Raw genomic sequence first — 27,115 nt, forward strand, 5'->3', positions numbered from 1 at the left:
GTATCTAATAGATAAGCCCTACCTCGCTGCTGATTGGCGCGGGCCTACTACTGGTTCGGTGAAGTTCGAGGGTTACACGCACGAATGCAGGTTCGGAAGTTTAAACAAAGTAAACAAAGAATTTATTCTGCCGGTCATTTCGACTTTGAAGACTGCAGTAAATATATTTCTGAAGAAACAATTATTTTATATTGTTACTTGTTACTCTGTTCGTATCTGGTACGTTACAAGAAAAACATTCTTATCATAATTGTTTATTTGTGGTTAGGTTGGTGAATATTTCCTCCTGCGTACATCAAGATCATTGGTGGCTTTGTTTAAACTTTCTAAAAATATTATCTATACAATTTTATGCATTACGTATTACTAGAAGGATGTTTCACATTCTGATAAGTATCTACTTTAAACGAATAAAGAAACGAATTTTCACTTGCAAAATATTCATTAACGATAAAAATCATTATAAATCTGTCATATATTTGTAATCGCACAGTTTATTTTACATAAAAGAATAAATATAAAAAGGAAGTAATATACTTTAATGAAATTGATGAAATTAACCTAACATGTAACAATTTTCGAAAAATTGTACAACTTCTCATACTCATAATGCTTAATTATTGAGTTTTTTTTTATAAATAGGTATGCACTTGCATTATGTCATTTTGGATTTTTTTATTTTCCATGCTCCAATTCTATATTTATACCAAATAAAAAATAAATCTCCACCCATCTGTACCCAACTCCAAAAAGGTACTATCTTGGATCCTTCTATTTCAGTCCAATTTACAGCAATCTCGACAATAGGAATGTTTAGAATTTTTGCAATATACAACATTTCTACATCAAATGCCCAACGTTCAACATGTAAGGCTTGAAATACAAGTCTTGCAGAGTGTCGTGTTAGAAGTTTAAAGCCACACTGTGTGTCCCTGATACCTCTCACTCCCCATAACCATACTAAGAAGTGAAAACCATGCATTAACAATAAACGGAAAAAAGTTCGTTTGGCAGTTTCTTCTTTTTCTAAATGTGCTCTAGATCCACATACTATTGCATGAGATGAACTGACTTCATCTGGTTTATTCTTATAATCAACTAAAAAGAAAATTTTCATTTTCAAAGTATTATATGCAATATACATTTTAAATCATAGACAAGAAATTACTTACATCCTAAAATGAATTTTAAACCATCATCTAGCCTTTCTAAATCTCTAAATTTAGTAGCACCATCTGCATCTGCAAATAGTATTGCACTGCCTCTTGCACTTAATATTCCCTTAAAAAAAAGATTATATTATAAAGTAATGCCAATAAATAAACACTAAATATGAACAATTCATGATTGATTACTAACTAATCTTACTGCACCGCCTTTTCCTCTGTTTTTAACAAGATCTAATACTCTAATATTTTCATGTTTTTGTGCATAATTGTGTGCAATTTTCACAGTTTGATCTGTACTTCCATCACTAACTACAATTATTTCATAAGTACATCCACTTTTTAAACGTCCTTCCATATATTCCAAACATTCATCCAACATCAGTGGCACTATAAAATAAAAATATGATTAACTGAACTTTCATTAATATCATCATTAATACAACATCATTTACATCTTTGTTCTTCATTATATGCAGGTACTATGATGCTTAGATGTACGCTCCAATTATCATAGAGTGATGGAAATATTTCAGTACTTTTTGTCTTTGGATTAAAGAAATATTTCTCTTTCTCATCACGCCATATTTTAGGATATGGTTGTGTTATCAAATATAATATTAAAGAAAACTAGAAGCATATAATGTTAACTTAACCACTATCAATAAAAAATTGCCACCAGATATACATTATTTTAAAATAAAATATTATCCAAAAATTTAAAAATATGCTTAAAAATGCCACGTTTCTATGAACTTAAGTTCCATACAAATGTTATTATAATCTGAGACACGCACCGTAATTAAACATACTATTGAAAATAAGATAGCATAAAGAAGTAAATATTCCAGTGAAATCATCTTAATATGAAAGAACTTTCAAATATTAGCAAAATATACTTTATAAAAAACGTCAAACAACTCCTTCATAATTTCTTATCTTTCACCGCACTTGCAACTTGGAGAATTTTAATTAATTTACATATGTATTACAATTGGCTACTGTACTACAAAACATTTTGTCTACTGTTTTATTGGCGGAAGCTAATGTATTGAGAATGAGTGAACATTTGGTAACAAGAAATTGTACCATTTGAGGAGAAATTCACTAAATCTTATAACCCCTTCTCCTTCACGTTACGTTTTTATACTTATCCAATGCTTCAAGCCTTAGTATTTGTCCTAAACAATATTTTAATTAATATTTATTATTAATAAAAGTTAATAATATTAAAATATTCGTTTAACTATGTTAGGGAAAAACACTATTTATGTACTGTAAAGGCGGGAAAATTCTAGGCTAGTGATAATAAATGTTCACCAATAGAAGAGGATATTTACTTATGCGAGTGTTCACTGAATATCGCAAATTTAAAAAATTTGAATGATTAAAATACGAAAAAATAGCCTTCAATCAATATTCAAGTCTATATTATTTGCTTCGTTACATGTATTGATATTTATGATATGATTTTTACGTTGCATTCTTTATCAAACAACTTGTAGTTATCAATCATTTGATTGAGATTCAAATTTTTAAAATAATGTCTTCTGATACAAATACTGATATGCACGATTCGAATGCAAAAAACTACATTTTTATGGAGGAGAAAAATAGCAATGCGTGTGCGACACATAGAACGGACGCAACTTCGAATTCGATGCAAATTAATAACAATGCAACAGATAAGAAACAAGAATCAAAGAAAAAAATAACAATAGTTGTAGATGAGGATGATCCATGCCTCAAAGAAGGAAATAAGCAAGAAGAAAAAGACACATTTTATGTTCCTGGTGTAGATCCAAGGTAATTTGATGTAACCATTGTAATAAATATATGTTTATTTCTTCGATCTTTCTGATTTTCTAGATCAAAATAAATATTAGTATCGTTGTTTAGGTTTCAGCAACAAAACCAGACGTTGCGTTGTTGGGTGATGTATACGGATTTTTATCGCTGTGAACATATTTTAGGAACAGGAGCAAGTGCATGTACGTGGTTCAAACAAGCTTTCACGTCTATATGTCCAATGGAGTGGGTTCGTCGATGGGATACTCTTAGAGTCGAGGGCAAATTCCCTTGGCATAAATATAAAACACAAGGAAAATTTCCTGGCCATACATACGGGGTTTAGTCAAGGTACTGAGCATTTTTTTTTTTGTTTTATATTTAAGGGATAATTCTTAGATGTTTAGATTTAAACAAATAAATAAAGCTGTGATTAGAAAAAAATATGAATCTTTTATTATACAGGTACAAGACTTTTTATGAGGTAACTTAAATAGAAGTGTGAAATGAATATTTGTTGCAATGTCCGATGTTGGCTTGTTGTACGGCTGTCTTCAACAATCGGTCAACAATTTCTTCTTTTATTTTTTTACATTAACCACACTAAGTATTTGCAGTTTATATGACACTTTTTACATATGTAAAAAATAAACACTTGCAGCAAATCTTCTTTAAACTTTCGATAGAATAGAAGCTTGAAATAGCACAGTATTAAAAATTCTGTTTTGCTTAAAATTTAAGATTCTTATATAATAAAATGGCTATTTTAATTTGTGCACAAACTCCTGCCATGATGAAGACAACTTACCATCTTCGGGTGTGTGACTTCTTCGGTTGTTAACTGGATAATTCCATCTACACAGGATATTGCTTCTCCAGAAACAGTACCTGTAATGGCAAGAATAGCAATGTTTTATTTAAATAGAAAACTATATCCGTTACAACGAATTATAGATAACGTGATCGCTTTCAATGAAAGTCTTGATTGGATTCTTATTTCACAAAGCCCCCTGAATCTTATGATTAAAGATTAAAACCACCTTACGTATAACTTAACAATGCCACTTTAGTAGCTAAATGCTACTTGGCTCGACTGTCTCTTTGATGAATAAATTGACAATCTCCATCATTGCAAGTTCCCATTAACTCGTACGGACAAAGGACGCCATTGGGATTCGTGTTCCTGGTTAAGAATGACAAAAAACACAAAAAAAATGCTCAAAATTTTTGTAGCATTTAAATGTGAAAGTTTTTATATAATTAAGAATTAATTAAATAGAAGTAATTCTGAACATTTTGAGAGCAAAACCCACCTTGGTACTTTAAAATGAGTTAATATTGATTCATAAGGTAACAGCGTCTTCTTGATTTGGTGTCCTACTTCAGGTTTTGTAGAATTTTTTTTCTGATTACAAGATTCCGAAGTTGAGGAGCTAGGTCTTACCATCTCATTTTCTGATGATTCTTTGTGGCCAGATTCTTCAGTATCTTTTGAACTAGGAATATCGGAAGTAATAACTGAAGTACTACTTGAATCTGGTTGTTCAGTAGATACTTCTCGTTCAGCAGGTACTTCTTGTACAGTAGATATTTCTGGTACAGTAGATACTTCTTGTACAGTAGATATTTCTGGTACAGTAGATACTTCTTGTTCAGTAGATACTTCTTGTTCAGTAGGTACTTCTTGTTCAGCGGGTACTTCTTGTTCATTAGATATTCCTTGTTCAATAGATACTTCATGTTCAATGTTGCTTTCTGCATTATTGCTAACATACGAATTATATAATGTCATGGTTTCTTCTCCACTTGTTTCTTCTAAATTTATTGTAGTTGTTTCTAATGATAAATTGCTTTCAATTTCATTTTCGTTTGAAATTTTTATGCCAATATAATCTACATTATCTTTTTCTAATGACAGATCATCAATCTGCGAAATTTCCGAATGCACAATAGATGCAGTTTCCTCACTTAATTTCGTTAATTCGTGTACTTCGGGTATGTCGATAGATGGTACTTTTTTCCGAGAAAGCTGCCGCGTGTGATTGGCCACTTCTTTCAATCTATTATTTAAAAGTTGTGCTCCAGCTTCAGGTACCCTGTAAAATACCAATGAAAATGATGTTAAAGAAATTTGTAGCTATTTCCAATTACACTTGACGATTTCTTTTATACTGTACTTGTATTCTTTTCCTATAATTCTACTTCCTAAACTTGAACAAATCGTTGCAAGTTTAAAACATTCTTGCCGGCCTGCATTGATTTTTCCATGTCCTGCCACTACTTTAGGACCTATATTATTTATACGATTACGCTGCAGCTGTAATCTTTCTTCAGCAACTTTGAGTTGTTCCCTGAGTTTCTTCACTTCTGCAACTAAATTTGTTTGAAGATCTCGTTCCATGTGCCATTGACGAAGATTACCCGACATTTCAGCTAATTCATCTATTATCGTATAACTGTATCATAAACATCAGAATTAATTGCTACATAGATATTACATATATTACAAGAAACGATTTCTAATACTTGTAATTACCGTTTCAAAACTAATTTTTCTTCTGTATCTAATAAATGTTGTTCTTGTTCAACCCGTGAGAGATTAATAAGAGCACTTAGCTCTGTTTTGACATCTCTTTTAATCGCTCCCCAACTTTCTTCTATACTTCTTTTATCATTTGATAATAGATTATTTTTGAATAATGAAATATAACTTTCGTCTTTACTTTCTGGTATTAAAATTGTCGATGTCCGACTATCTTCTCCGCATTGTGAAAGTCGAATCGTTGATTCAGATGTATCAAGACTTCTTATACTTTGTGTAGCATCATTGTCTCTTGTTAGAATAAGAGTAGATGCATCTGAATCCACATTATCGTTACTACATTGAGTATCATTAGTAATAATTTCTTGATCTACAGATGGTTTATGTTCATCTTGATTACACTTATCTTTATTTTCAGAAATATTTTTATTTTGATTAATTACTGTTTTGTTATTTAAGGTCACTTTATCATGTATTGTTACTACTCGTTCATTTGTATCGTTTTTTACTTGAATTTGTACATACTTTTGATTTACTTCATCTGTGGATAAAACTTTCAAGCTTGGCGAAGTTTTGGATTTTACTGGAATTTCATTTGCAGATGATTCAAAAACTTTACGCGATGTAGTAACTGACTGCAAAGGATTTCCAACTATTTTATTTTCAACTTTATTCAAATGATTTTCGTTGGATATACATATATTTAAATTCGTCATTAATCTTGATATAGTTTTTGTCTGATTTGGACTTACATTTCCTTGTTTATCAACGCTATGTACATTATTAGTACACAATTGTCCGTTTGTATGCGTACTTTTCATTGAATCCAAATTTTTTGAACAGTTCTCTTTGTTCAGTTGTTGTGTATTTACATCCTGACTTTTTACAGAAATAGTCTGATTTATTTTTAAATGTAACTCTTTATTCGGATTATTGAGTAATATCGACTTTGTAGATATTTCTGTGCTTTTATTTTTAGTCGAACCGTTATTTTCTACGGTTCTATGTAATTTCAATTTTTCACGTTCCATAATTTGTTGTTTTAACCGACGATATTCTTCTTGCTGAGATGCAGGTAAATGACGTACAGCCTGTAAAAATACTCTTGCAATTAAAGGTCATACATATATCAAAATATTTTAACATAGAGAAGTCTTACCAAAGGTGTATGAAGATTAGATGAATTATCTGATTTTGTTGTTAATATTGCATCTTTCTTTGGTGTTTGTGATATTGAAGTTGGTCTTGCAGCTGCCAGAGATTCTTGTTTTTTTCTTACAGCTCGTAAAAACTGATCTAAATTTTTTTCAAATTCAACTGTGTCATTTATCAGTGGTTGAGGTTTATCTACTGTGAGAGAATTGACAGAAGAGCCAATTTTGTTTGTATGCTGTTCAGATTCAGAATCACTTTCTGTGTCAGATTCTAAATTTATTACAATTCTTTGTGTGTCAGACAAGGATTTCTTTGTGTTTGTAGACCATTTGTTGTCATTAGATTTTACTTCAGTAAGAATTTTATTTTCTGTTAACTTTTGTTTGCTATATAATGCAGCTTTTTGCAAATTTAGTTTCTTTTGAACCATTGCATTTTGGTATTTTTTTGCATTGTTTACAACTTTCGTACTTGCAGAAATTGGAATTCTTTTCACAAGTTTCTTTTGTGGACCCTTAGTCATAGGAATTAATCTTTTCCTCCCAGAAGTTACAGAACCTAATGTAACAGTTTCAGCAGTTAAACTCCCCTGTGTGCTTGTATTAATTACTTTTTCTCCAGAATTTGTCTGATTTTTATTATTTTCAGAAATACATGAATTTGCATGTGAGCTTGACAAAAATGTTGTGCCATTAGTGTTTGATGTATTAATTGTATTAACCATGGATAATGCAACTTCTGATATAGTTTGATTTGCAAATACCTGATTATTACAATTTGATAATGCAGTTGTAATTGCAGTTAAATTTGATTGTTTTTGGTTGGTAGATTTTGTCCGTTTTGGTAAAGAAGCTAATAAAATTGCTCTCAATGCTTCTTCATCTTCATCTAGGCTTTGTCTTCTAGTATCCATATTCTTAACTTGTTCTACTGTATCACTAGATGAAGTATCTTTAGTCCTCGTCTCGTCTACGTTTGTTTCACACGAAATTTGATTCTTTTGATCAAGAATATTATTTGATGTTTCTGAATTAGATATCTTTACATTATCTTTTGCATTCAGTTGCATTTTACTATTTTTACACGTTTCAGAATCTTCAGTTTCAGACATTTTATTTATTTGTTTATCTAAAATATTCATATTGTCACTATTTGTACCTGTTACATCATGTTCTTTAGTACCTAACTTTATTGTACCAATATTTTTTCTCTTTGTTCCTTTCCTTGTAAGTTTCTTCTTCTGTGTTAGACTCACAGTATTACGAGTTTTATTTTCTGTATTTATAGTTTCATCATTTTGTATTTGAGCCACATTGTTATTACCTTCTATTAGTAAGTTATCTTTATTTGTAGATATTTTGTTAGTTGAATCTCCATACAAGGAATCAGGAAATGCAGTGGGTATTGTTAAAATAGAATGAGATTTTTGTGGAAACAACATTAATTTAATTGGTTTGAAGGAAGTATTTGTTCTTGAACTAGTTTCTTCATTAATGATAACTGGTTGCATTTCAGCACTTTTAAATGTCGGTTCTTGTATTATGGACTTTCTTATAGGCAAAGGTTGTTGTAATTGTTTGTTTGTTTTTAAAATTGATGCTGGTACGAGCGTTCTGTTAATTAGTGTTGGTATTTTATTTGTATCTTTGGTAACATCTGGTACTCCTTTCATGTAAAGAGGTTCTGGCACTGTTTCTTTAACATTATTTGGAATGTATTCCATATGTTTTTCACTTTTAAGAGACTCAGTCAATGGACTAGTATCTGCATCTATTTCAGAAGGAGAATCAATTGTTGTTGTACTACCTGTTGATAACGATTCTCTAAGAGAACTTGTAGCAGAACCAACAACTGTATCCATAGAAAGTGTTTCTAGTTTATCTAGATGTTCATCTTCATTTGCATTGTTTATCTGTCTTGTTGATTGTATTTGTTGGCTTGCTAACATGTAATTGTATTGTTCATTATTTTCATGCATATTAGAACTGTAAGAAGATCCTGTACATACTATAGAAGAATTTGAGGTAGCAATTGGACCAGGAGTTTGAGGAAGCTCAGGTGATAGATCTGGATCATATATTGGAGTATCAGTTGGAGAATAAGGTATTTCTTGATTTGTATTATTGTCTACAAAGGCGGAAGTATTACTATTTTTGAGAACATTTACTTCAGAATTATGTACTTTCATAAAATCAGTTCTAACAGTCTCTATTGGATCTATTGGTGAATATTGTGGATTTACATTTGTTGTTGTATACAGTGCATTCTGTGATAATGTATAATATGTAACATTTGGTAAGTAACTTTTGTTTTCAATAATTTTTCCCTGATAAGACTTTTGATCATCCTGATTAGGTGTTGTAGATACATGAAAATCTGGACTACTATTTGCTTCATTAACACTGATAAAAGACACATCAGATGGTTGAATACCTAATAATTCTGTATCCATAGGTATATTCACAGTAATTTTATCTGTTGGAGAATATGGCAATTTTTCTTTCTCCCGTTCAATATCTGTATCTAAATCCATATCTTCAGTATGATTACTTTCATTCATAGTAAGCGGAGTATGCGGTGGCGACGCAAAATTTAGTAATTCTTCTCCAGGTATAGGGATACTGTCTAGAAAGCTTTGAGTGAATGGGCTTTCACTACGGGATATATTAGATTTCTTATATTTTCCTGATTTCATACCTTTTTGAATTCTATTTTGATGCTTTTTTAATACAGCAGAACGAAGTGCAATCATTCTCAATTCTAAATCTTCTTCATCTTGATCATCATCTATATTTGTATTAACTTTTTTTGCAGCTTCTGCCTTTGGCTGTTCATTCTGTTTATTTGATTTCCTTTGTTTTGTTTCAAGTGCTTTTTGTCTTAGTAATGCCAAATCTTCATCATCATCTGCATCATTAAGTTCAGTTTTATTTGCATGCATATTGGTCTTTTCTTTAGGCAAACTTGTCATGTCACTATTATTGTCACATACTCCTCTCATCATATTTGTTAATTTCTCTTTTAAAGATGATGCATGCTCCTTGTTTTTATTTAAAGTTTCTTCTAATGAATGAGTTCCTATTGAATCTAAGTGTCTAACTTTTTTAAGTAGTTTATGTGTATCAACATAATTATGAGATGATGACATCAACTCAACATGTGATGTTTTTCGAGGTATTGTTTTTCCTACTGATCTGTATGGTGATCGTTTAGGAGACTTAGGTCTTTTTGGAGATCTTTTTATTGTTGGTGATCTGGTATGCACAATTGGAGATTTTGATCTTTTAAAAGGAGAATGTGTTCTTACAAGAGATCTATGTCTTCTAGAAGGTGATCTTGGATCTGTTCTTGATCTGGTTCTATGGGCAGGACTCATTTCTCTATGGTGTGATCTTAAAGAATTAACTTTTGTTGTATCGTGTTTTAATGTACTGACACATTCTGACACAGATATGTCCACAGTAGATGAAGAAACTAAATCATCTAATGTCATCACAGATGCATGATTTCTTTTCTTTTTCCTTTTTTTTTTCACTCTAGTTTTTGATGTGGAACGTAGAACAATTTGTTTAGAATTATCTGCAAGACCAACAATTTCCATGTCACTATCGCTTGAAATAGGTACAAGGTCATCATTTTTTTCTTGAAGTGTAGAAACTATGTGCTTTGTTCCGATGCATCCTGATTCTTTGATCTGGTGACGATTTTCTTTTCCCTGGACTGCATCTTGTAGAATAAGGTCAACTTCTACTTGATTAGAACACGATATGTCGAGTATGATAGTACATTACACATCAAAAGGTTTAATATTTGTATAATTCAAAGCATTAGAAAAAACACCAAGTACATCATTTTATCTTTTATATTGCAGTTTAAAAAATTTAGCGAATAAAAGTTGTATAAATAAATGTATAAAACAATTTTTATAAGTTAACTATGTAAAAGGCTATTCAAAAATATAAACAAAAATCCTCTTATTTAATTTACCTCTTCTGTTAGAGCCTTTAGAATGATAAAATTTGGCAGGAGCAGTGCACCACGTTGCATTATGTTGGGTCGACAAGCAGTTAGAACATTGTGGAAGCCTGTTCCCGTATCCGTAATTTAAATGTCCTTCTTCAGAAGAACTCACATCTTCCAAAGATATTTCACCCTCCTCTTTTTCATCCAACACTTCGATTGCTTCTGTACACCCGCTCGACAAATCGCTAGCCATTCTTAAACTTACCCTCAAACCATAAACAACTAATCCTGTCCATTCGTAGGAATCAGAAACAAATATTACGATACAGCGAATACTTTTCCATGAAAATTACGATTAATTACGCGTTAGTAGTAGTTATGATTTTTTTCACTGATCTAAACCTGACTCACACACACGCGACCTTAACGAACAATTTATTTAACGTTAAAAATCTCTCTCTTTTTGTGAATATAGAATAAATTAAAAATTGAATCAAGTCCGAATATTATTTTTAATAAAAAAGACAAATAAACTTATCCGCCGCAAGGTCTGTTTTTATCGTCGTAGTTGATCTTCTCACACTTAATGCATGTAATAAATCCGCCATACTAAGTCGTCCTCACACATGACACGAGGCGGCTGGTATTCATTGATACAGATATATTCAGAAATTAAACACCAGAATTTTACTAGAAACAGACGACGCAATATTAACACAATGGCTGTTTCTTTAACATACCCTATTATATTCGCCTAGACGAAGATTCAAGATGAACAAAATCACGCGATTTCAACAAAATAATATTGGTTTATTGCGTCACATGTTATTCTCATCAGGAGTGTATTGCATGTATGTTTATCAGTGTCTCAGATTTCTAGATAGTATTTTTAAGGTAGTAATTAACGAAAAATATCATACAAATTACATATTTCGTTTAAAATGTCTTTATTTCATTTATATTTTGTCGAGCTTATTTTTTTACTCTAAACGTAAAATACGATATGAAAAATATTCTTAAAATATGCAGATAACAAAGTTGGATAAAATACCTGTGTACAAATTGTATCGAAACAGAAGTATACTCGATTTAAACGATTCTGTTCATATTACCACATACTACGCAATGCAGATAAGATACGAAGTGTGTTTCGATTTCTGATTGGTAAAATGTGTGCCATCTATTTCATTGTACCAATCGCAGATCTCGCGCTTCTCGTGCATTCGTGTAGCATGGACAAAATATTTCAAATGGCGTGTGCTATCTATCAGTCCCATTTTGGCGCAATGTAGTTCGGAGAATATTAAATTTTGGTGTAACGTGATTTTCAAGTAAATCTTTGTCGAATATGAAACGTGCCAACGCATGATCACCGATTCCAGACAAGACAGCCACAAATCTTCCCATTTCATTAACACTCTTCATTTGATCTTCCATAAAGCCGGTAACGATAAAATCACTTGCATTTAAATCTCCATGTTTCTCAGCTACGGTGTTTACAGCTACTAGCTTTTCACTTACTTCAATTTCTAGTTCTAGAGCCGTCTAAACAGATTCATGCATGTTGAATAATATTATCTATATTCTCTAATATTTAGATATCAAATTATTTAAATATTGATAACATAATAGATAAAAAATGATCATTCGGTTATTTTTTATATTTGCATGAGGTATGTAATAATGTAATTCTGAGTTTCTAATCCTCCCTAATTTTCAATATTAGTCTTTTTAATTTTTGTATGCCAACTTGGTATTAGCAATAAGTAAGTAAAATGATTCTAATGCTAAGGGCACTAGATATCGTAGATAAATATAATTTACTTTAAAAGCGTACAGCGGACATTTCCAATCTTGTTCGGCGGGATGCTGTACCGTGCATAAATTAACACGGCCTCCGCGCATTTTAACATAATTAATAAATTTCAGAGCATGCTCGTGCTCCTCGTGATGCATTTGCATGAAAAATGATTCACAGCCTGGCAATGCTACATCGGCTCGTCCGAAATACGCAGCCTGTGAAAAATATTTGTCTTCGCGAGAGACTATTCCATTGTCCGTTCAGTGTAAAGATGAGTATGTGTAAACAAAACCACGTGATCGCAACAGGGCCGTGTTGGCAGAGGGTTATTTCCCAAATAGATTCAGGTACGACAAAATTTATATAAATTACTATTTACGTAGATAAATACTAATATGTTAATTTTTTTTTAAGGTTACAACATTCGCAATAATTTGTCGATGGAAGCTCTACCACCGAGTTTTGGAAAACTTGTTTCTATTCAGCGACGAACCTCGAATACGCCCCTGGCCAGAACAGTATACATATAGTCACAATGGATTATATTTATATCCACTTCATCTTTATTTTTAACGGACAACAGTAGAAACACTAGTCAAATCGGAAACAACTGATCCACCGGTGAGTGTTATTTTTCTAATAATGAATCATAGGAGTGTAGAAAACGGTATAGTGAGGTTAATGGCTCAATGGCCTTAAGCAGGTAGTTGATTTCGATTCAACTTTAATCATTTCTTTCGACCTTACCATGGAAAGATAATAATAAAAAGCCTTTAGTTCAGCATTTACTTGCTCATTTAATATAGCTTCGGTTTCCTCGTGGAACTTAAATTTTGCTGGATTTCCACTTGGCCATTCCATGGGTTTGTTAATGCAAAATTGATTGGATTTTTCATCCGAACAAGACATGGCGAAAGATCTTGCAAACTGTATCACCGAATTACATTTTCTTGCTGTGCAATCGATATCGGCGTACTGTAATTTGTATGATCTCGAAAAATATTAATGATTTTTTCAAATTACTCCAGACTAGAGAAAACATTACCGAATAATATAAAAACTTACTTTTTATTGTACAATTGACAGACATGTGGACACAATTTGTTAACAAGAATTTTTTTGCATCGCAACGCCTTTAACATGTTTATATTTAATTACGTACAATTTACAAAATTCTTTAAAAATTGTACCGACATATTGACATATATGTCACAGTACCGATTCGCATTTTTTTCGTTGAATTTCGTAAAATTCGATTCGCGATATTAGATATTATACGAATAAAAATTAAGTATTTATAATTAATAGTTTTTATAACGGAAAGAATTAGCACAATGTTATGCAATACATTGTAATATTTGACACACTCTACAATGTTACAGGCTACGGATTTAATTTGACGTTTGTGCACACTGGTTTGATTTTAATATCACATTTCTAAAATGAGGTTTCAATCTTTAAGTTCTTTATCGAAGATGTACTCGCCAAGACCTGTACCGACTCGTTCTAGATTTGTTATATGATCGGCAATTTCTTTTATAGTATCTACTTGTTCTTGCAAGTACTCGGTCTCCAGGAAGTCTAATAAATTCGGGTCGTTGTACTTCGATGCTAGTGCGTGTAAATTTAAAAGACTCTGAAAAATACAGAAATACTTATAAAAGAATGTTATTCCATTGGATTCCGTTGCATTTCGATCACAGGATATTTATTTCGTCAATAAATAAAACGGAAAAAATAGACTGGAGGAGCTGGGATTTGAACCCAGGACTTTCCACATGCGAAGTAGACACTCTACCACTGAGTTACACCCCCAAACAGGAACACTTTTATTAAAAACGCACTTAACGCAATTTTTAATTAAATCCCAAAAATATTAGAACGATTTATTTACGAGTTTTTCATTTATTGATATATCCAAAATTAATCAAAATTTGACAAAGTGATTTTTACGATTTAATTCTATTTCTGTATACACATACCTCGTTAACTTGTTTTTCTAGCTCTAATGCTGTCACCATTGCATCTCTAGCAGAAACCCAGTCATTTTTTGGAGGGTTTGCGATGTTCGTCAGATCAATGTTCCCGCCCCTCTTATTTTGATAAGTCATAAATTTCATGGCGTGTTCCCTTTCTTCGTCGGAAGATTTTTTGAAATATTTGTGAAGACCCTCCAGCGCTACGTCGCTTCTGTCGAAATAATAAGCCTGGAAAAAAGCAAAGTTAAGGAGGTATTCTACTGTACAACAGGTATTTTTAAGTGTTTTTTAATCATTTTTGAGACAAAAACTTTCTTTTTTATTCGGATTTCACATACTTATTTATTAATATTCAAATAATATGTAGTAAGAATAAAAAAACATCATCTTATACATCCTAGTACGGGCTGTAAAGACATGTGTACTGAAGGTGCACGCCAAATTTTGTGCAAAAATGGAAGCCAATTATGAAAATATAGTTTAGAGAAAAACGTGTTTGAAATTTTATACAACCGTGCAAAGGCGCGTTGCACATTACGGACGAACGCGTAATTTCGTTATTTTTTTTAAATCGGATAGTATCTGTTGGCAGAAATATTTTTGCAGAAAATGAAATCAAAAATGAAATTGAATTTTTCAAGGTTTTAGATTTTAATATCCCCTTAAACGATACGTTGACTAACCATAGACAGGTAGACGTAACTGGCGTACAGTTCCAAATTGATTTGCCGGTTAAGGGCTTCCTCACATGCCTCGTGAAAGTTTTGTACAACCAGACTCATGGTGTCTTTTGTAGAAATGTGCCTCGTATGTTGAAAAAGTGTACGACAGCAGGTGTCACTGATTTTGTGATGGTACAACGTGCGGAAGAGAACTACGAGTCTGACTTGCGCTTTCAAAACATACTGCACCGAGCGTAGACGATGATCGATAGTGGTACACGCAAGCGCGGATACGCGCCATTTATCAAAATTGCGAGTCCAACGGTGTAACCTTGAATGTAAAAACAAAACGCATTAACAAACTGGAGATTTGATTTCACCGAGGTTTATTTATAATTAAAACAATTTTTATTTCTCTTGGAATATAAATGAAATCATACGTATAGCAATGTGCTGCGAATATTCGACTCGATGCATTTTGAATGTGTTGTGTTCAAAGTACAAATAACTATAATTGGCGCTAAATTAAAAGAATTGCTTAGTCACATGACATATGTTTTAACATTCTTCTTCATTTACGTAATTCTTAATTATTACGAACCGATAGAAAGAAAAATTTCATGGTGATTTAACTTGGATAGGATTTTAAATGCCCATAAGGCATGATATGGTCTATGGAGACGACGAAGTTGGAAGTAAAGAGGGCATGCCACGAGATCAAAATTTTCATTGGTTCATTATGTCGACAAGACGCTCCAGTTAGCGATGGACCGTCGGTCTGACGCACGGTGGATCAAAATTATTTTATTTCGTATCTCTCTATATGTTTTCTTGTTAACGTAATGCATATATAATTGCTATTTATATATGTAAATGGTAACTTACATGATAACGTGTATGTAGTCGGAATATAGCCTTTTATTTTATTTTATTATTTTATTTTGCGTCTTTCTGTTAGTACGATAATGTTGTAATCGTGTTGCTTTATTTAGTTCCATTTATCACCTCATGGAACGTTCTGTAATATGCAGTTCGCAGTAGAGCTGGAATAGGCCTCGAGGCATGCCAGTTTGCAGCAGTGTTACCAAACGGCAAACCGGTGTCCAGAGGAGACTACCCCACCATTTACGTACATAATGCACACCCACGCGCACGTGAGCTCTGACTCTTCGGGCAGCTTCGGGGATTCGAGAAAGAAAGCAAACGTCAAGTTTTCTTTCTCGTTTTTCCATCACTATCTCGTTCTACTTACCGGCGAACGTCGTTTTCTACCTTGGACGACGTCGTCTTTCTCGACAGTAGACTTTAATACTTCTGAGGTAACGTTGTACGTTATAACAGCCATCAATAGTATATTTTTTTTTATTATATATGATTTAAAACTGTAGAAGAACTAATTGTTGAACTAATAGATCAAGGCCGGATTAAGGCTTTGAAGGTCCTCTTGATAAGAAAAATGAAGGCTAGCGGGATTTGTAGATATTTTTAAAAAGGGAAAGTGCTGTCTTTAAAAAGGACAGTATGTTAGGATCATGACTAAAAGAAATATTAATTAAAAGACAAAAATTAATGCAAAAAGAAGTTGTTAACCCATTCGAGATGAGCGTTTACCGACCGAGCTTGTCTCACAAGCAGTGGCGTAACTAGAGTTTGTATAGTCCGGGATGGTTCTTTAGTTTGTCCCCCTCTTCACGAATATAGCATAAAACATACGTAACATTTTTAATAGACCATCGGTGAAGATGAGTCAATTCTGATGCGCATACTGTCCATGTCATCAGACGATTCATAGATAAATATCAGAGAATGAAAATCTTGATAATGGAAGAATTTATTTTCATACAGACATATTCTTAGATACATTATGTACATGTGGACTTAGATATATTAAACAACAACTTAGTCTGTTTCTAAAATGATAGCATTAGTATAGGAAATTTCATTTGTTCTGTTGGGATTTATGGGATACTTATATAAAATTTTTACAATTATTTGCGTCAAAGATTCAGTTGCCACATTTGGCCAGAATATAGGTTTCATAGATGCTCCACGGAAGCCCCATCATAGCCGCTGTCACACGCACAAGAGTGTTATGTCTAATCTTGTGCAGTGGCCAGCAGCTGCACTGAGGTCCATTTTGGTTCCATTTTCTTCTTTTAATAGTATTACAATAGTTACATCGACAGTCTTCTTACGAAAAATTGTTTTTTTTTTACCCTTACACTAAGAAACCACAGTAAAACTACAAAGCAGGATTTATTAATACGTTGCTGTGGCGAACACAGACGTTCGCGACTAAATTTTCTCTTTAGTCTTTACATTTTGAACTTACAAGGTTTCCTTCGAACGCTTGCCCTATATGCAAACGTCCAGATAACGTTAGTATCATCAGGAATACTGTAAAACAATAAGTATCGAACGTTTTTAATTGTTACACAATCGTGTTACAGAAGAAGTAGAATATTAAGTCGCGAGAAATGGGTAAATTAGTTCTGCCGTTTGTGGTTTACGTGTATTCACCTCTGCTAGAAAATATCTAGTCCATGCCGTCGCTACCCTTATCGCTACTATTTAATTTCACTTCTGCCGCGGTAATGGTAAAGTTAAAAAAAAGTGGGATACGAAGTAGAGAAGTAGGTATAGGTGACGCGACAAATGAGTAAAGCACTGTTACCACATGCAAGGGTGTGTGGCCTATTTTGTTCTGTGTTCGTCGTCGACGACGGCATCGCGTTGCGCGCTAAATATTTAACAATTCAATTTAATCCTCCAACGGACAACTACCGGGTATTCCTTTTTTTTTTTTGGTATTCCGTCAACTACACAACAATAATCGATAGTTTGAAAATAATTCTGTTAAAGTTCGAATTTGCATCGGCGTGTTTCTACCGGTTATCGTGAAGAAATAATGCGATGTACAGAGTATAGGCAAATGCATGAAAAGTACGTCCGTATCAAGATTACCTGTGGGGATCGGACATCTGGTGGTTCTATAGGTTGATAGGATAGTTCGACTAGTATATAAAATTCATTATCTTCGATCTTCCTACCCGTGCATTTCTACGATGAACTTACCGCGGTTTGTACGCATCAAGCCTTAACTACTCTTCTATTTGCTGTCTCTCGGAAGGCACACTATGCTGACTGTTTGGAAAGCGATCGAGTTCCATTTTTGAACGATTGCTTCAATGGATACTGATGCCCGAACGCGCATGAAATTCCGTATTCTTCTTTTAATTGTTTCGCGACTCTGGATACCGCGAAAAATCGTACGTCTCAAACGTAGGAATGTTTCTGCGGTTTGTCGGGTTTGCAGACGTTTCATAAACGCTCTCCCTGATCACGGAGACTCGAGAACTCTGCTTTTCATGATCGAAACATATTTCTGGCGACAAGGAGTTTGCACAGACGTGTCGGGGGTCCAGGTACAATTCCTCCACTCACTCTGTCAATCTTTCCGTGATTTACTCGCGGTAAAATATTGAAATTTAAGTTACTCCAAGTACGATCTATCTATCACTGAGCGCTCCTCGATTAGCGACGAGAGAATTGTCGAGCAAAACTTCCAAGTAATCGCACTCGATCAGTGTTCCCCTCGAGTAGTTTCGGTTTCACTACGCGATCGAAGGTAGACGTAGGTTAATAAAAAATGATCGCACTTCTGTCCATGTTCCGAGCACAACTGCCGATACCTTCTTAGTTCACCCTTGGTTATATACCAGGACACCACGTGGTCATCTAATCTATCGACCAATGACGGGGTAGGTTTAGGCCTCGTCGACCAATGAACGTTTCCCTTTAAGGCCACAAGACACGTGTTTCTTGGGAAATAAGGACACAGGCATTACGTACGAAATCGTATTTGCGTTACCGAAGTTGGACGATCGAATAGCAGACAGTATGCTTTGCTCGCTTAGCTTTTCTTCCATGACTGGAATGTTCGTGTTTCCAGGTGATATTTGTTACTATTCGCGATGGCGCCCTATGGTCTTCTTTCGGTTTCCGCCGCGGGACCGTTTCTTCTTCACGATTTTACCATTCTAGAAAATATTTCATTAATTCCAACACTCTTGTTTTCTTTCACAAATTTTTGTTATACAGGAGAATCAGTTTGTAACGAGCAAAAAGAAGAGGTTCCATCGCTTCTTTTTTCACTTTCGTTTCAAGATATTCGGAGCTTGCAAAACAAACGCGATGGAAATAGATTTTGGGGGCCCGCGAATCCTTTGTTTTCTTCTATTTTCGTAGTTCCTACGTAATGTTTTCCTTGGTTACATGAACGTTCTCCATTTCGTTATATAATTTGTAGTTCACCATGTGACCTGGCTATTGTAGTTTGCCGGCGGTCTTTTTTGTTTGTGGTAGTGTTTAATGATATTGTGAAGAGGCGAATCCTTAAAACATATCTCGCATACATACTGACGCGAAGTGGGTGTACCCCTATCGTTAAATAGCCGGATCTGTCACTGGGATGACCTAATTTTCATACTTTGCCACGAACCACCGCCGTTGCGCTAAATTCCGTATCCATCATCCGTTGGAGAAGCTTCTAATTCGTTTAGCTTCTGTTCCCGTTCTGTTTCTCTTTCAGATTTTCTTATTTTCGAAAAATTTCGTACAATTCTTTTGTTTCGTTCTTTCCGAACAACCAACAGGGTACGAAGCGATAGGAAAGATCGTCCGAATTCGATTGCTAATTGATTTACCGATAGATCGACGTAATCGCGGATATATAGAGTAAAACTAACGGGGATATTATCAGCGCAGACTGTCTCCGGATTTTTGCGGCTTCCCACGAAGGAGGTCACGCGATAAAAGACACGAGATACGTAGTTTCCGGGTGAGAATCGAGCTAGCTTCATTGTCAGCGCAAGTAGATCGTAAGAGAGTAACGTGCTCTGAAGATTTTTTTTTAGATTACACGGAGAATGGTGGAACAGCGGCCGGAGACGGCAGGCGAAGGTGTCTGAGATGCTAAAGGCTCTAGGGTTCTGTTCGGGAATCGGTTGGATTCAACGAAGCAGCATTTCTTTGATATCGTCCGTCGTAGACGCGATACGATGACCGAGGAAAACGTATCGATCGTTGGACGATCATCCTACGGCGATAAATAATCGATTGGCGGTGGCCCGGTTCGTCCCTCTCTCATAATTTGAGACTTCGAAGAGGGAAGAACGACGGAGCCGGGTAGTTTTGTTGGCGAAGGAGCTCTGGTTCGTAATGAGGGTGGAATGCGAGAAGCGGATGAAGATGAGGAGCCATCGAGCCAACCTTACGCCCCTGTCGACCGTTCCGTCTGCTCGAGCGGACAACGGCGACGCGGAGCAAGAGAAACGGAACAGAGGTGGCGGGGGGTAACACTAGCCGAGTAAGCTCTGGAACACTTTTCAGGATTCATGGCTTAACACCCCCGGATCCTCAGGCTTCACGTCTGCCTGGCCCAACCTGGTACTCCTCCACTGACTACGCCGATGCTAGCTGTTCCGTTTTTCCTCTATCTTTCCGTGGCCAGGAACTTCTTTTCGTCCACGTCCCGATTACCTCAACCAATCGCCAACACTGTTTTCTAGATACGTTGAAGAATTTTTGGCCACCCTCTTGCGATAAGAAAGAAAACTGAATTGTAAGTTTCGCGTCCAAGGACCTAACATATTCATGCAACGATAAGTTTATGTAGTGTTAGCAGAGGTAGCTTCCGATTCTATTATTTTTAGTCGTTCAAGGAGTTAGACTTCCAGATAAATTCAGGAAATCGGAAGGTACCTTTTCGTGTTGGGACTTACAGGGCACGATCGTATTGTCCGGTCTTCTTCTTCTCGCCAAATGCACGTACGGATAGTTCCCACGTTGATTGTATCGATTCGTTGATCATATAGGTACCCACCTTAAGTTTATGTCATATTTCATATCACAATTTGACAATGAAATAAGACAGAAACATAAGACGGCTTTCCTATGTCGTATCCGTTCCTTCGACGGGAGGGGTTGCTTCTTCTTGTCGATGACGATGCGGTCGCGATTATGGAGCCAAGGTGAACAGTATATATCAATTGTCAAATAGATGACAAAAGGGTATACAGTGTTCTGCCCATAGAAATATAATGCTGCTCACGCCATTGTACGAAGAATTTGTTATGCGATACAGTGCGCGGACAACGGATCGCCGCAACGTCAGATTGGTGTTACGTGTCAGAAGGGTAGAAACCAGTTGGGTTTTCAAACTCAGGCTTTCTGCAAATACGTGTCGCCTATATTCCTTTTTGTTTTTCGATCGTTTTAATACATCAAACGCGCACGTTTTTCCAAAAGCATTTTTATAACTTGGTTCGTACTCTATTTTTTAATAATATCAAGGTGTACTAAAATTGTACAAACGACGATATATAATTGTGTCTATTAACAAGAAACAAACTTTATCTCGTAGCTTGTTGAAACAGAATCAGCGTTATTAGAGAATTAAACGTCACGAAACAAACTTATCGTGATTCCTAATAACGAACTTATTAGGTTGGCCATTTTAATCGCTAAGATCTTAACAATTGGATCGAAAGAAACATATTTTCTCTTTCGGAAAGGACGGCCGAATGCTGTACGTTGAAACATAGACGGTTGCATACGTATGTACGCGCGTGATGTTGCATAAGAAGCCTTAAATCTGCTTGAGGTAAACGGGATTAATCTCATCCGCCCCACGCGAAGCCTTGTCAATCTCATTGGCGTAGAAAAATAGAGTTCTTTTGTAAATTAAAAGTTTTTTGGCTCTAACCGGGATTCCGTTCGACGTTTTTAAGACTTCCAGTATGCCAAATTGTCGGAATATCGTTTTCAATAATTGTTGATTGAAAAATAACGCTCGAACAATTAACTGCTTTATATAACATTGGAATTTTAATTATGAAATTAATTTGATTTACTTGCTCGGAGGTGGGCTTTCAATGTAAACAAAGAAAAGTCTAACGAGTCCTATAGCGGATCTAAAACGAAATATAATTGTTGCTGTTTAAATAATCAACAAACTTAACGTTTTCTAAAAAATGGAAGCAACGCTTTGTAATAGCTTATGCATACACATTCATCGCTCGAGTAAATATTATAAGTAGAAGTGGATATTGATAAAAAAGTGATTGGCACGCGATAATAATAGAAAATCGTGTCTACTCAAACAAGGTATCAAGATAAATTGTACAAAAGTACCTGAATGTTTTATTAATCGCATTAGGAACAGTTTTGAGGTCAATAATGTTATTTGATGAATTTTATATTCGATTAACTTGACGTCTTACACAAATTTTTACAATTTTCTTCTGCTTTATAAATATTTGCAGAAAATTCTGATTGAATAAACAATTCTGTCGAAACAATTCGTCAGATTTGTGTAAATTTTTTACTGTTCAAGTATCATACTAATCATGGAGACACGTACTAGAGTTTTAAAGTAGCTCTATCGTGCATTAAAAATACAGGGGAAATATACTCCTATGCTATACATAACCGATAAGCAAAATTAATATAAGCAGACCATTGATAGAGGCCTTATACGATAGAATATTACACCAGTTTATTGTAATCATTACGAAGTCTGACTAAATTTTCATTTTGTTCCAGTAATCAGAAGCGATTGAACATACCCAAATCATATTTATATATTGTATATAAATGTGGTGGCATAAATATTCTGTTCTAAATGTAAAAAATGATACTAATTACTCATTATTCTTTTGGAGGGCCAGTGAAGCTGAGCTTCACGAGTACACGTAATAGAAGTACCCTTTATTCGCGAAAAAGGAGGGCGCGTGGAAGTATTTTATTTATAGGACATGGGATTCGCAGTAGAAGAGTTCTGTGCTCGGTCAGACAAGTCAGGCAGCGCACCGACGATGCTCTGCCTTTCGAATAACAGAACCCTTTGTAGTTCTAACGCGAAACCTCCCTACTATCGTTCTAGCTGGTTCTAGCCAACATTACCAATGGTCACCAAACCACCTGTTTCCTTTACCAACCCTTGCGCCACGGTTACCGTTGTGCCATGCTTTTATCGACCTTCCTCGGTACTGCAGTTTGTCGCTACGTCCCTGTCTACTTTCAACCCTCTGTTAACTCTCTGCGATAACTTGTGTTGCATCCGATATCAATTTTTTAGCGACTGTGATCCGAATTTTCCATAAAGTAATTCCTAACACAATTTACCCATTACATTCCACGTACGTACCATTTATTTTAAGTCGATTTAAAAAGAATGAAAGGTCAAACGATTCTGCGGATAATTAAAATATCGAAACGTTGGGAAAGCAGGGACGCGTATCGACGCGATAATCGATTAATCGCGTTCACCGCGACATGGAATAAACACACCTGCGTTTCGATCTGCAATGTTGTCGATAGTGTCGCGTCGATGACGTAGGTACTTTGTGACGTCAACGAAAACTGCAAAGAAAGTAAACTATATCAGGGCGCTGAACTCGTTTCAACGAGAGCCACAAAGAGGAAGGTTGACTGTGTAGAGAAACTGGGACGTGAACGGTATGAGAGATCGAGGAATGGCGAGCAATCTTCGCGCTTTAATCATAAAAAATTTATGACACATTACCGGTTCGTGCAAAATATTAATAGCGGTACACCGTCGGCAAACTGAAATGTGAAATTTTCCAAGTTGTTATAAATAGCACGAACGCATATATTCTAAAGGTCAATTAACACGCTTTAAAGACGAAGTAGTACTTGGTTAGCGTTTCAGGCGTCGCGAAACAGAAGAATTCGTCGCGTCGTGACAGAAAATTAGAAATTCACGCGTATTTTTGCTTCCCAAATTCATACTGTCGCATTATGTCGCGCGAGACGAACAAAAAAAAAAAAACATCCGATTATTTTCTTTTTCACGTTTGGAGCCGAACTTCTTTACGTCGCGTTGGGGTCGTTCATCGGGGGTGGTTCTAAAAATAGCGTCCTGTCTAATATATAGATATTCGGGTCAGTAGGAGGCGAGCCAAGGGCGGTCTGCTCAAGATTTTCAATGATGCGCGACTTTAACGGTATAAATAAAGTTGCTGGATAGATTTTGGACTCGTTAAGATGTCTTTTCAAGTACAATTTTTATCACAGAAATCTTTTTTAAACAAACGGATAGAAATTTCTGTGTCTAAGATAAATGATAGATTTAAGAGTCAGAGTTTTGTGAAATAATCTAAATTTATGAAAATTCTAGACTTACCTTTCGTGCATGATACGATCAATGAAAAATGCAAGGTTCTTGCGAGCGATTCTCTCGAATTCAGGGGGCCATTGTTCGCGAGGAAATGCGGCGCGAAAAATTTAAGGCTTAGTTACGGCGTCTACGATGAGAAGCGTCGTGTATCTTTTCAGCGGAAGAACTTAAGGAGATACCTAGAACATCTTGTGGGTTGACCCAGTTTGTCCCATGAACGCGTATTCCATTGACCCAAGATGGTTGCCAGGCAACAGCACACCATGGTGCTTGGACATTTTGGTAGAAATGCAACGACTGCGATCTTTGAAAAAGATCTTTACATTGATCACCGCACAATCGATTGATCCTGATTCGATCGTATCTCGCACAAGGAACGTCGCGAGCGTCCGAAATGGAAATCAGGAAGAAACCAGAGATTCTCGTCACTGATGAAACAATTATAACGAATCTGCTAGTCTTGGCAGATTCGCTGACGGGAATAGAGGGACACTGAGACACTGTTCACTGAGACGATCGGTCGGATCGCGTTCTCCAGTGACCGGATGCAGCTTTACGGCCTTGAAAGAAGATCGAAAGTGATAACCGAAATCGGAGGTTACTTAACAGGAGATGCACACTGTGTTTGTCATCCTCTCGCTTGCTCGTAATCAGTCTGATCCCGTCCCTTTCACTCATCCTCTTTCCCTCTCTGTTTCAGATGCGTGTCGTTGCCGTAGCACTTGGTGGGGAGAGATTGTGAATGACGCAAGTCATGGGAAATCTGGGTCACCGGGTCATGCTACTCCATCCCCTGTGAGCTCCTCTTCAATGGGGCTTTATTTATGAAACTCGATGTCACACAACCAAAGATGTACCTGCGAACGGATTCGTTGTGGGTCGCGGATAGGGGGGATAATCGGTAATTACGCCGGGTCCACGCACACCTTCGCCAGAGTGCTTTTCCTATCACTCGCGGCTAAGTTTTCACTCGCGAAACGCAGACACTTTTGGCAGGATCGCTCGATTCGATCGAAGAATACGACTCTCCGAATCACTTCCCCTCATCGATGCTGACTGTATCCTGAGTTATTCGAAACGAGCATGGATCCTTGCACGAAGGAGATTAGGTCGAAACGCCGATTAAAGGTCCCCAAAAGAAATGTGCGAAGTGTAATCGTTTGGACCGCCTTCGACGAATCTAACGAAGAATACGATCTTTCAGCGCGTAGGAGTGTTTGCGTGCGAGATAAAAGATCTGGGAAACGTTCGAGAAGAGAAACGATTCGACGGAAGAATAGATAAAGACGCGGAAGCGGCGGAGGTAGAAGCCAGAATAAAGCAAACGCAGAAGCGGAAAAGGAAGAAATATCTGGGCGGCAAAGAAGGTGAAACGTACGGCGACCTCTCGGTTTGCACAGCCTTGGGAAACTGGGGCTTTGAACTGTCATGCACCATTTCTCGATGCCTATTGCAGCCAGCATGAGAAGAGCCAGGGGTTGGGGGTAGAGGCGCATGTAGAAAGAGAGAGAGAGAGAAAGAGAGTCAGCCCCTATGACGTCAGTGAGGTAGGAGCCAATCCTGTGTCCGCATTCTACCGACGTCATCACCTCCCCCGAGGTGACGTGCATTCCAAGGAAAAGAGGGGTACAGGAGGGTCGTGGCACAGGACTGTCGAGGGATAAAGGGGGTTGTTGGAAGGTGCAGGATGACGAGGACAAGTAGTGCACCATATTTTGATCGAATAAACGAGGCTAAACGACCGCCGTGAAAATTGCTTGTTTCGATAAACGCTTCGAGTAACGCACTTTTTTCTCTATAACCGCCCCCTCCCCCCCCTCCAGCGGTTCGGGTATCGTCGATCCGACGCTTCTGTCCCACATAGCTGGGGGGTGTCAGGATCAAATAAAATTTTGCCACCGACTGTTTTCAATTTGTTCGAGAGATATCGCTTCTGCACTATTCGGATCGTTCGAGTCTATATCGAAACGATTTGTAATAATCCTATGCAGTTTACCTAGCGCTATGAAAACGGCGAGCGGTTCGCTCAATCGAATGCACCGAATGAAAACTAGGACAATGACGGTGTACCTGCTAGAGTCGCGCCACGCTTGCGGGTCCATTGAATTTTGTATGAATATTTAAAATTAATTGGCTGATCGACCGACGAAGAACATTTAACGAACTACCTTTGACACCGAACTCGCTGTGAAAAATTTATAAGGGGCCTGTTCACCGGTGAAAATGACCTTTACGCCCTCGATAGGCCGTGGAAAGTTCGTGCCGCGAGGAGAGAAAAAAAGAAGTAAAGCCTTGTGCACGAACCGAGGCACGTTTAATCAATGGAAACACAAACAACGTTGGTTCTAATTTTTATTTTAATATCGTCCCGTGGATCCTCCGGGAACCGTGGAAAAAGTAACCGCGCCTCGGTCTCGAACGAAAGCGAAAACTATGCGTGCCTTCCTGCAGCCGTGGTCTTGTCTACTCGAGAATTTTGCGTGGGCGTATGTTTGGGTTCTCTCGGCACCCACGTGCTCGTTTGACAGCATAGCCGCACGTTCCTGTTAAATTTATTTTATCCGACCGTTCACTACGCCTATACGGATCGATTTCGATTTCGACTACATTCTCCTTCGTCCCACGAGCGAGCCTGTCGTCGATTCTGAAACGATTTTGTCACAAGTACCATCTTATCGCTATTTACTTGTCCGAAACCTAAAAAGACGACTTTCACGCGCGAAACGCACTGCTACTTGCTACTTACGACGTTCTGCGACAGATGAAACGGCCAATAATTCTCGATATCCCGTTTAGCGACGGGACTTTCGAACTTTGTGCACTTCGGATCGTTAGATTCTCTCATCGAGATTTATCG

General features: G+C 36.2%; 4 protein-coding genes and 1 non-coding gene across 13 annotated transcripts; all 5 read right to left on the reverse strand.

Moving 5' to 3' along the window:
• Positions 1–474: 474 nt before the first annotated feature.
• Wol (Dolichyl-phosphate beta-glucosyltransferase wollknaeuel) lies at positions 475–2,222 on the reverse strand. The gene is made up of 5 exons (XM_076764334.1): positions 1,964–2,222; positions 1,622–1,796; positions 1,360–1,556; positions 1,173–1,281; positions 475–1,098 (listed from the first exon to the last, which is right to left on the reverse strand). Exons 1-5 carry the CDS (start codon positions 2,024–2,026, stop codon positions 656–658), a joined length of 987 nt encoding a protein of 328 aa, XP_076620449.1. The 5' UTR covers positions 2,027–2,222; the 3' UTR covers positions 475–655.
• Positions 2,223–3,393: 1,171 nt separating this feature from the next.
• On the reverse strand, positions 3,394–11,413 carry LOC143341410 (uncharacterized). 9 transcript variants are annotated; one of them, XR_013079594.1, is made up of 8 exons: positions 10,639–11,413; positions 6,656–10,398; positions 5,491–6,587; positions 5,132–5,410; positions 4,268–5,050; positions 4,000–4,137; positions 3,763–3,842; positions 3,394–3,648 (listed from the first exon to the last, which is right to left on the reverse strand). XR_013079594.1 is itself a non-coding variant. In XM_076764326.1 (7 exons), the coding sequence occupies exons 1-6, from the start codon at positions 10,865–10,867 to the stop codon at positions 4,035–4,037; spliced, it is 6,234 nt and encodes a 2,077-aa protein (XP_076620441.1). In that variant the 5' UTR covers positions 10,868–11,413; the 3' UTR covers positions 3,394–3,842; positions 4,000–4,034. The 9 variants fall into 9 exon arrangements, 5 of the variants coding, with proteins under 5 accessions (XP_076620441.1, XP_076620443.1, XP_076620445.1 ...); XR_013079593.1 differs by having other exon boundaries at positions 3,394–3,682; XR_013079592.1 differs by having other exon boundaries at positions 3,763–4,137.
• Positions 11,414–11,874: 461 nt separating this feature from the next.
• LOC143341178 (soma ferritin-like) lies at positions 11,875–13,332 on the reverse strand. Its single transcript, XM_076763901.1, has 3 exons — positions 13,163–13,332; positions 12,439–12,630; positions 11,875–12,159 (listed from the first exon to the last, which is right to left on the reverse strand). Exons 1-3 carry the CDS (start codon positions 13,322–13,324, stop codon positions 11,875–11,877), a joined length of 639 nt encoding a protein of 212 aa, XP_076620016.1. The 5' UTR covers positions 13,325–13,332.
• A 132-nt stretch (positions 13,333–13,464) lies between these two features.
• LOC143341177 (soma ferritin-like) lies at positions 13,465–16,144 on the reverse strand. The gene is made up of 4 exons (XM_076763900.1): positions 15,942–16,144; positions 15,078–15,387; positions 14,398–14,622; positions 13,465–14,051 (listed from the first exon to the last, which is right to left on the reverse strand). Coding segments are annotated over exons 1-4 (723 nt in total). The 5' UTR covers positions 15,944–16,144; the 3' UTR covers positions 13,465–13,865.
• Positions 14,159–14,230, reverse strand: Trnaa-cgc (transfer RNA alanine (anticodon CGC)). The gene has a single exon. It is a non-coding gene; the product is annotated as a tRNA-Ala (tRNA).
• Positions 16,145–27,115: the final 10,971 nt, after the last annotated feature.

This window comes from Colletes latitarsis, chromosome 4 (assembly GCF_051014445.1).
Source record: "Colletes latitarsis isolate SP2378_abdomen chromosome 4, iyColLati1, whole genome shotgun sequence".
In the NCBI taxonomy this organism is placed as follows: Eukaryota; Metazoa; Arthropoda; class Insecta; order Hymenoptera; family Colletidae; genus Colletes; species Colletes latitarsis.

What these genes read in the sequence shown, in the direction of transcription:
- Wol (XM_076764334.1), bottom strand. Translation starts at nt 2,026, where the DNA reads ATGATTTCACTGGAATATTTACTTCTTTATGCTATCTTATTTTCAATA. An exon ending in CAATAGTATGTTTAATTACG is followed by an intron (nt 1,797 to 1,963) that starts GTGCGTGTCTCA and finishes ATATGCTTCTAG; the next exon opens with TTTTCTTTAATATTATATTT. An exon ending in ATATAATGAAGAACAAAGAT is followed by an intron (nt 1,557 to 1,621) that starts GTAAATGATGTT and finishes TTTATTTTATAG; the next exon opens with TGCCACTGATGTTGGATGAA.
- LOC143341410 (XM_076764326.1), bottom strand. Translation starts at nt 10,867, where the DNA reads ATGGCTAGCGATTTGTCGAGCGGGTGTACAGAAGCAATCGAAGTGTTG. An exon ending in CTAATCTTCATACACCTTTG is followed by an intron (nt 6,588 to 6,655) that starts GTAAGACTTCTC and finishes GTATTTTTACAG; the next exon opens with GCTGTACGTCATTTACCTGC. An exon ending in ATTATAGGAAAAGAATACAA is followed by an intron (nt 5,051 to 5,131) that starts GTACAGTATAAA and finishes GGTATTTTACAG; the next exon opens with GGTACCTGAAGCTGGAGCAC.
- LOC143341178 (XM_076763901.1), bottom strand. Translation starts at nt 13,324, where the DNA reads ATGTCTTGTTCGGATGAAAAATCCAATCAATTTTGCATTAACAAACCC. An exon ending in TTTATTATTATCTTTCCATG is followed by an intron (nt 12,631 to 13,162) that starts GTAAGGTCGAAA and finishes TATTTTTCACAG; the next exon opens with GCTGCGTATTTCGGACGAGC. An exon ending in GTCCGCTGTACGCTTTTAAA is followed by an intron (nt 12,160 to 12,438) that starts GTAAATTATATT and finishes GAATCTGTTTAG; the next exon opens with ACGGCTCTAGAACTAGAAAT.
- LOC143341177 (XM_076763900.1), bottom strand. An exon ending in GTTACGTCTACCTGTCTATG is followed by an intron (nt 14,623 to 15,077) that starts GTTAGTCAACGT and finishes GCTTTTTTCCAG; the next exon opens with GCTTATTATTTCGACAGAAG. An exon ending in TAGAAAAACAAGTTAACGAG is followed by an intron (nt 14,052 to 14,397) that starts GTATGTGTATAC and finishes TGTATTTTTCAG; the next exon opens with AGTCTTTTAAATTTACACGC.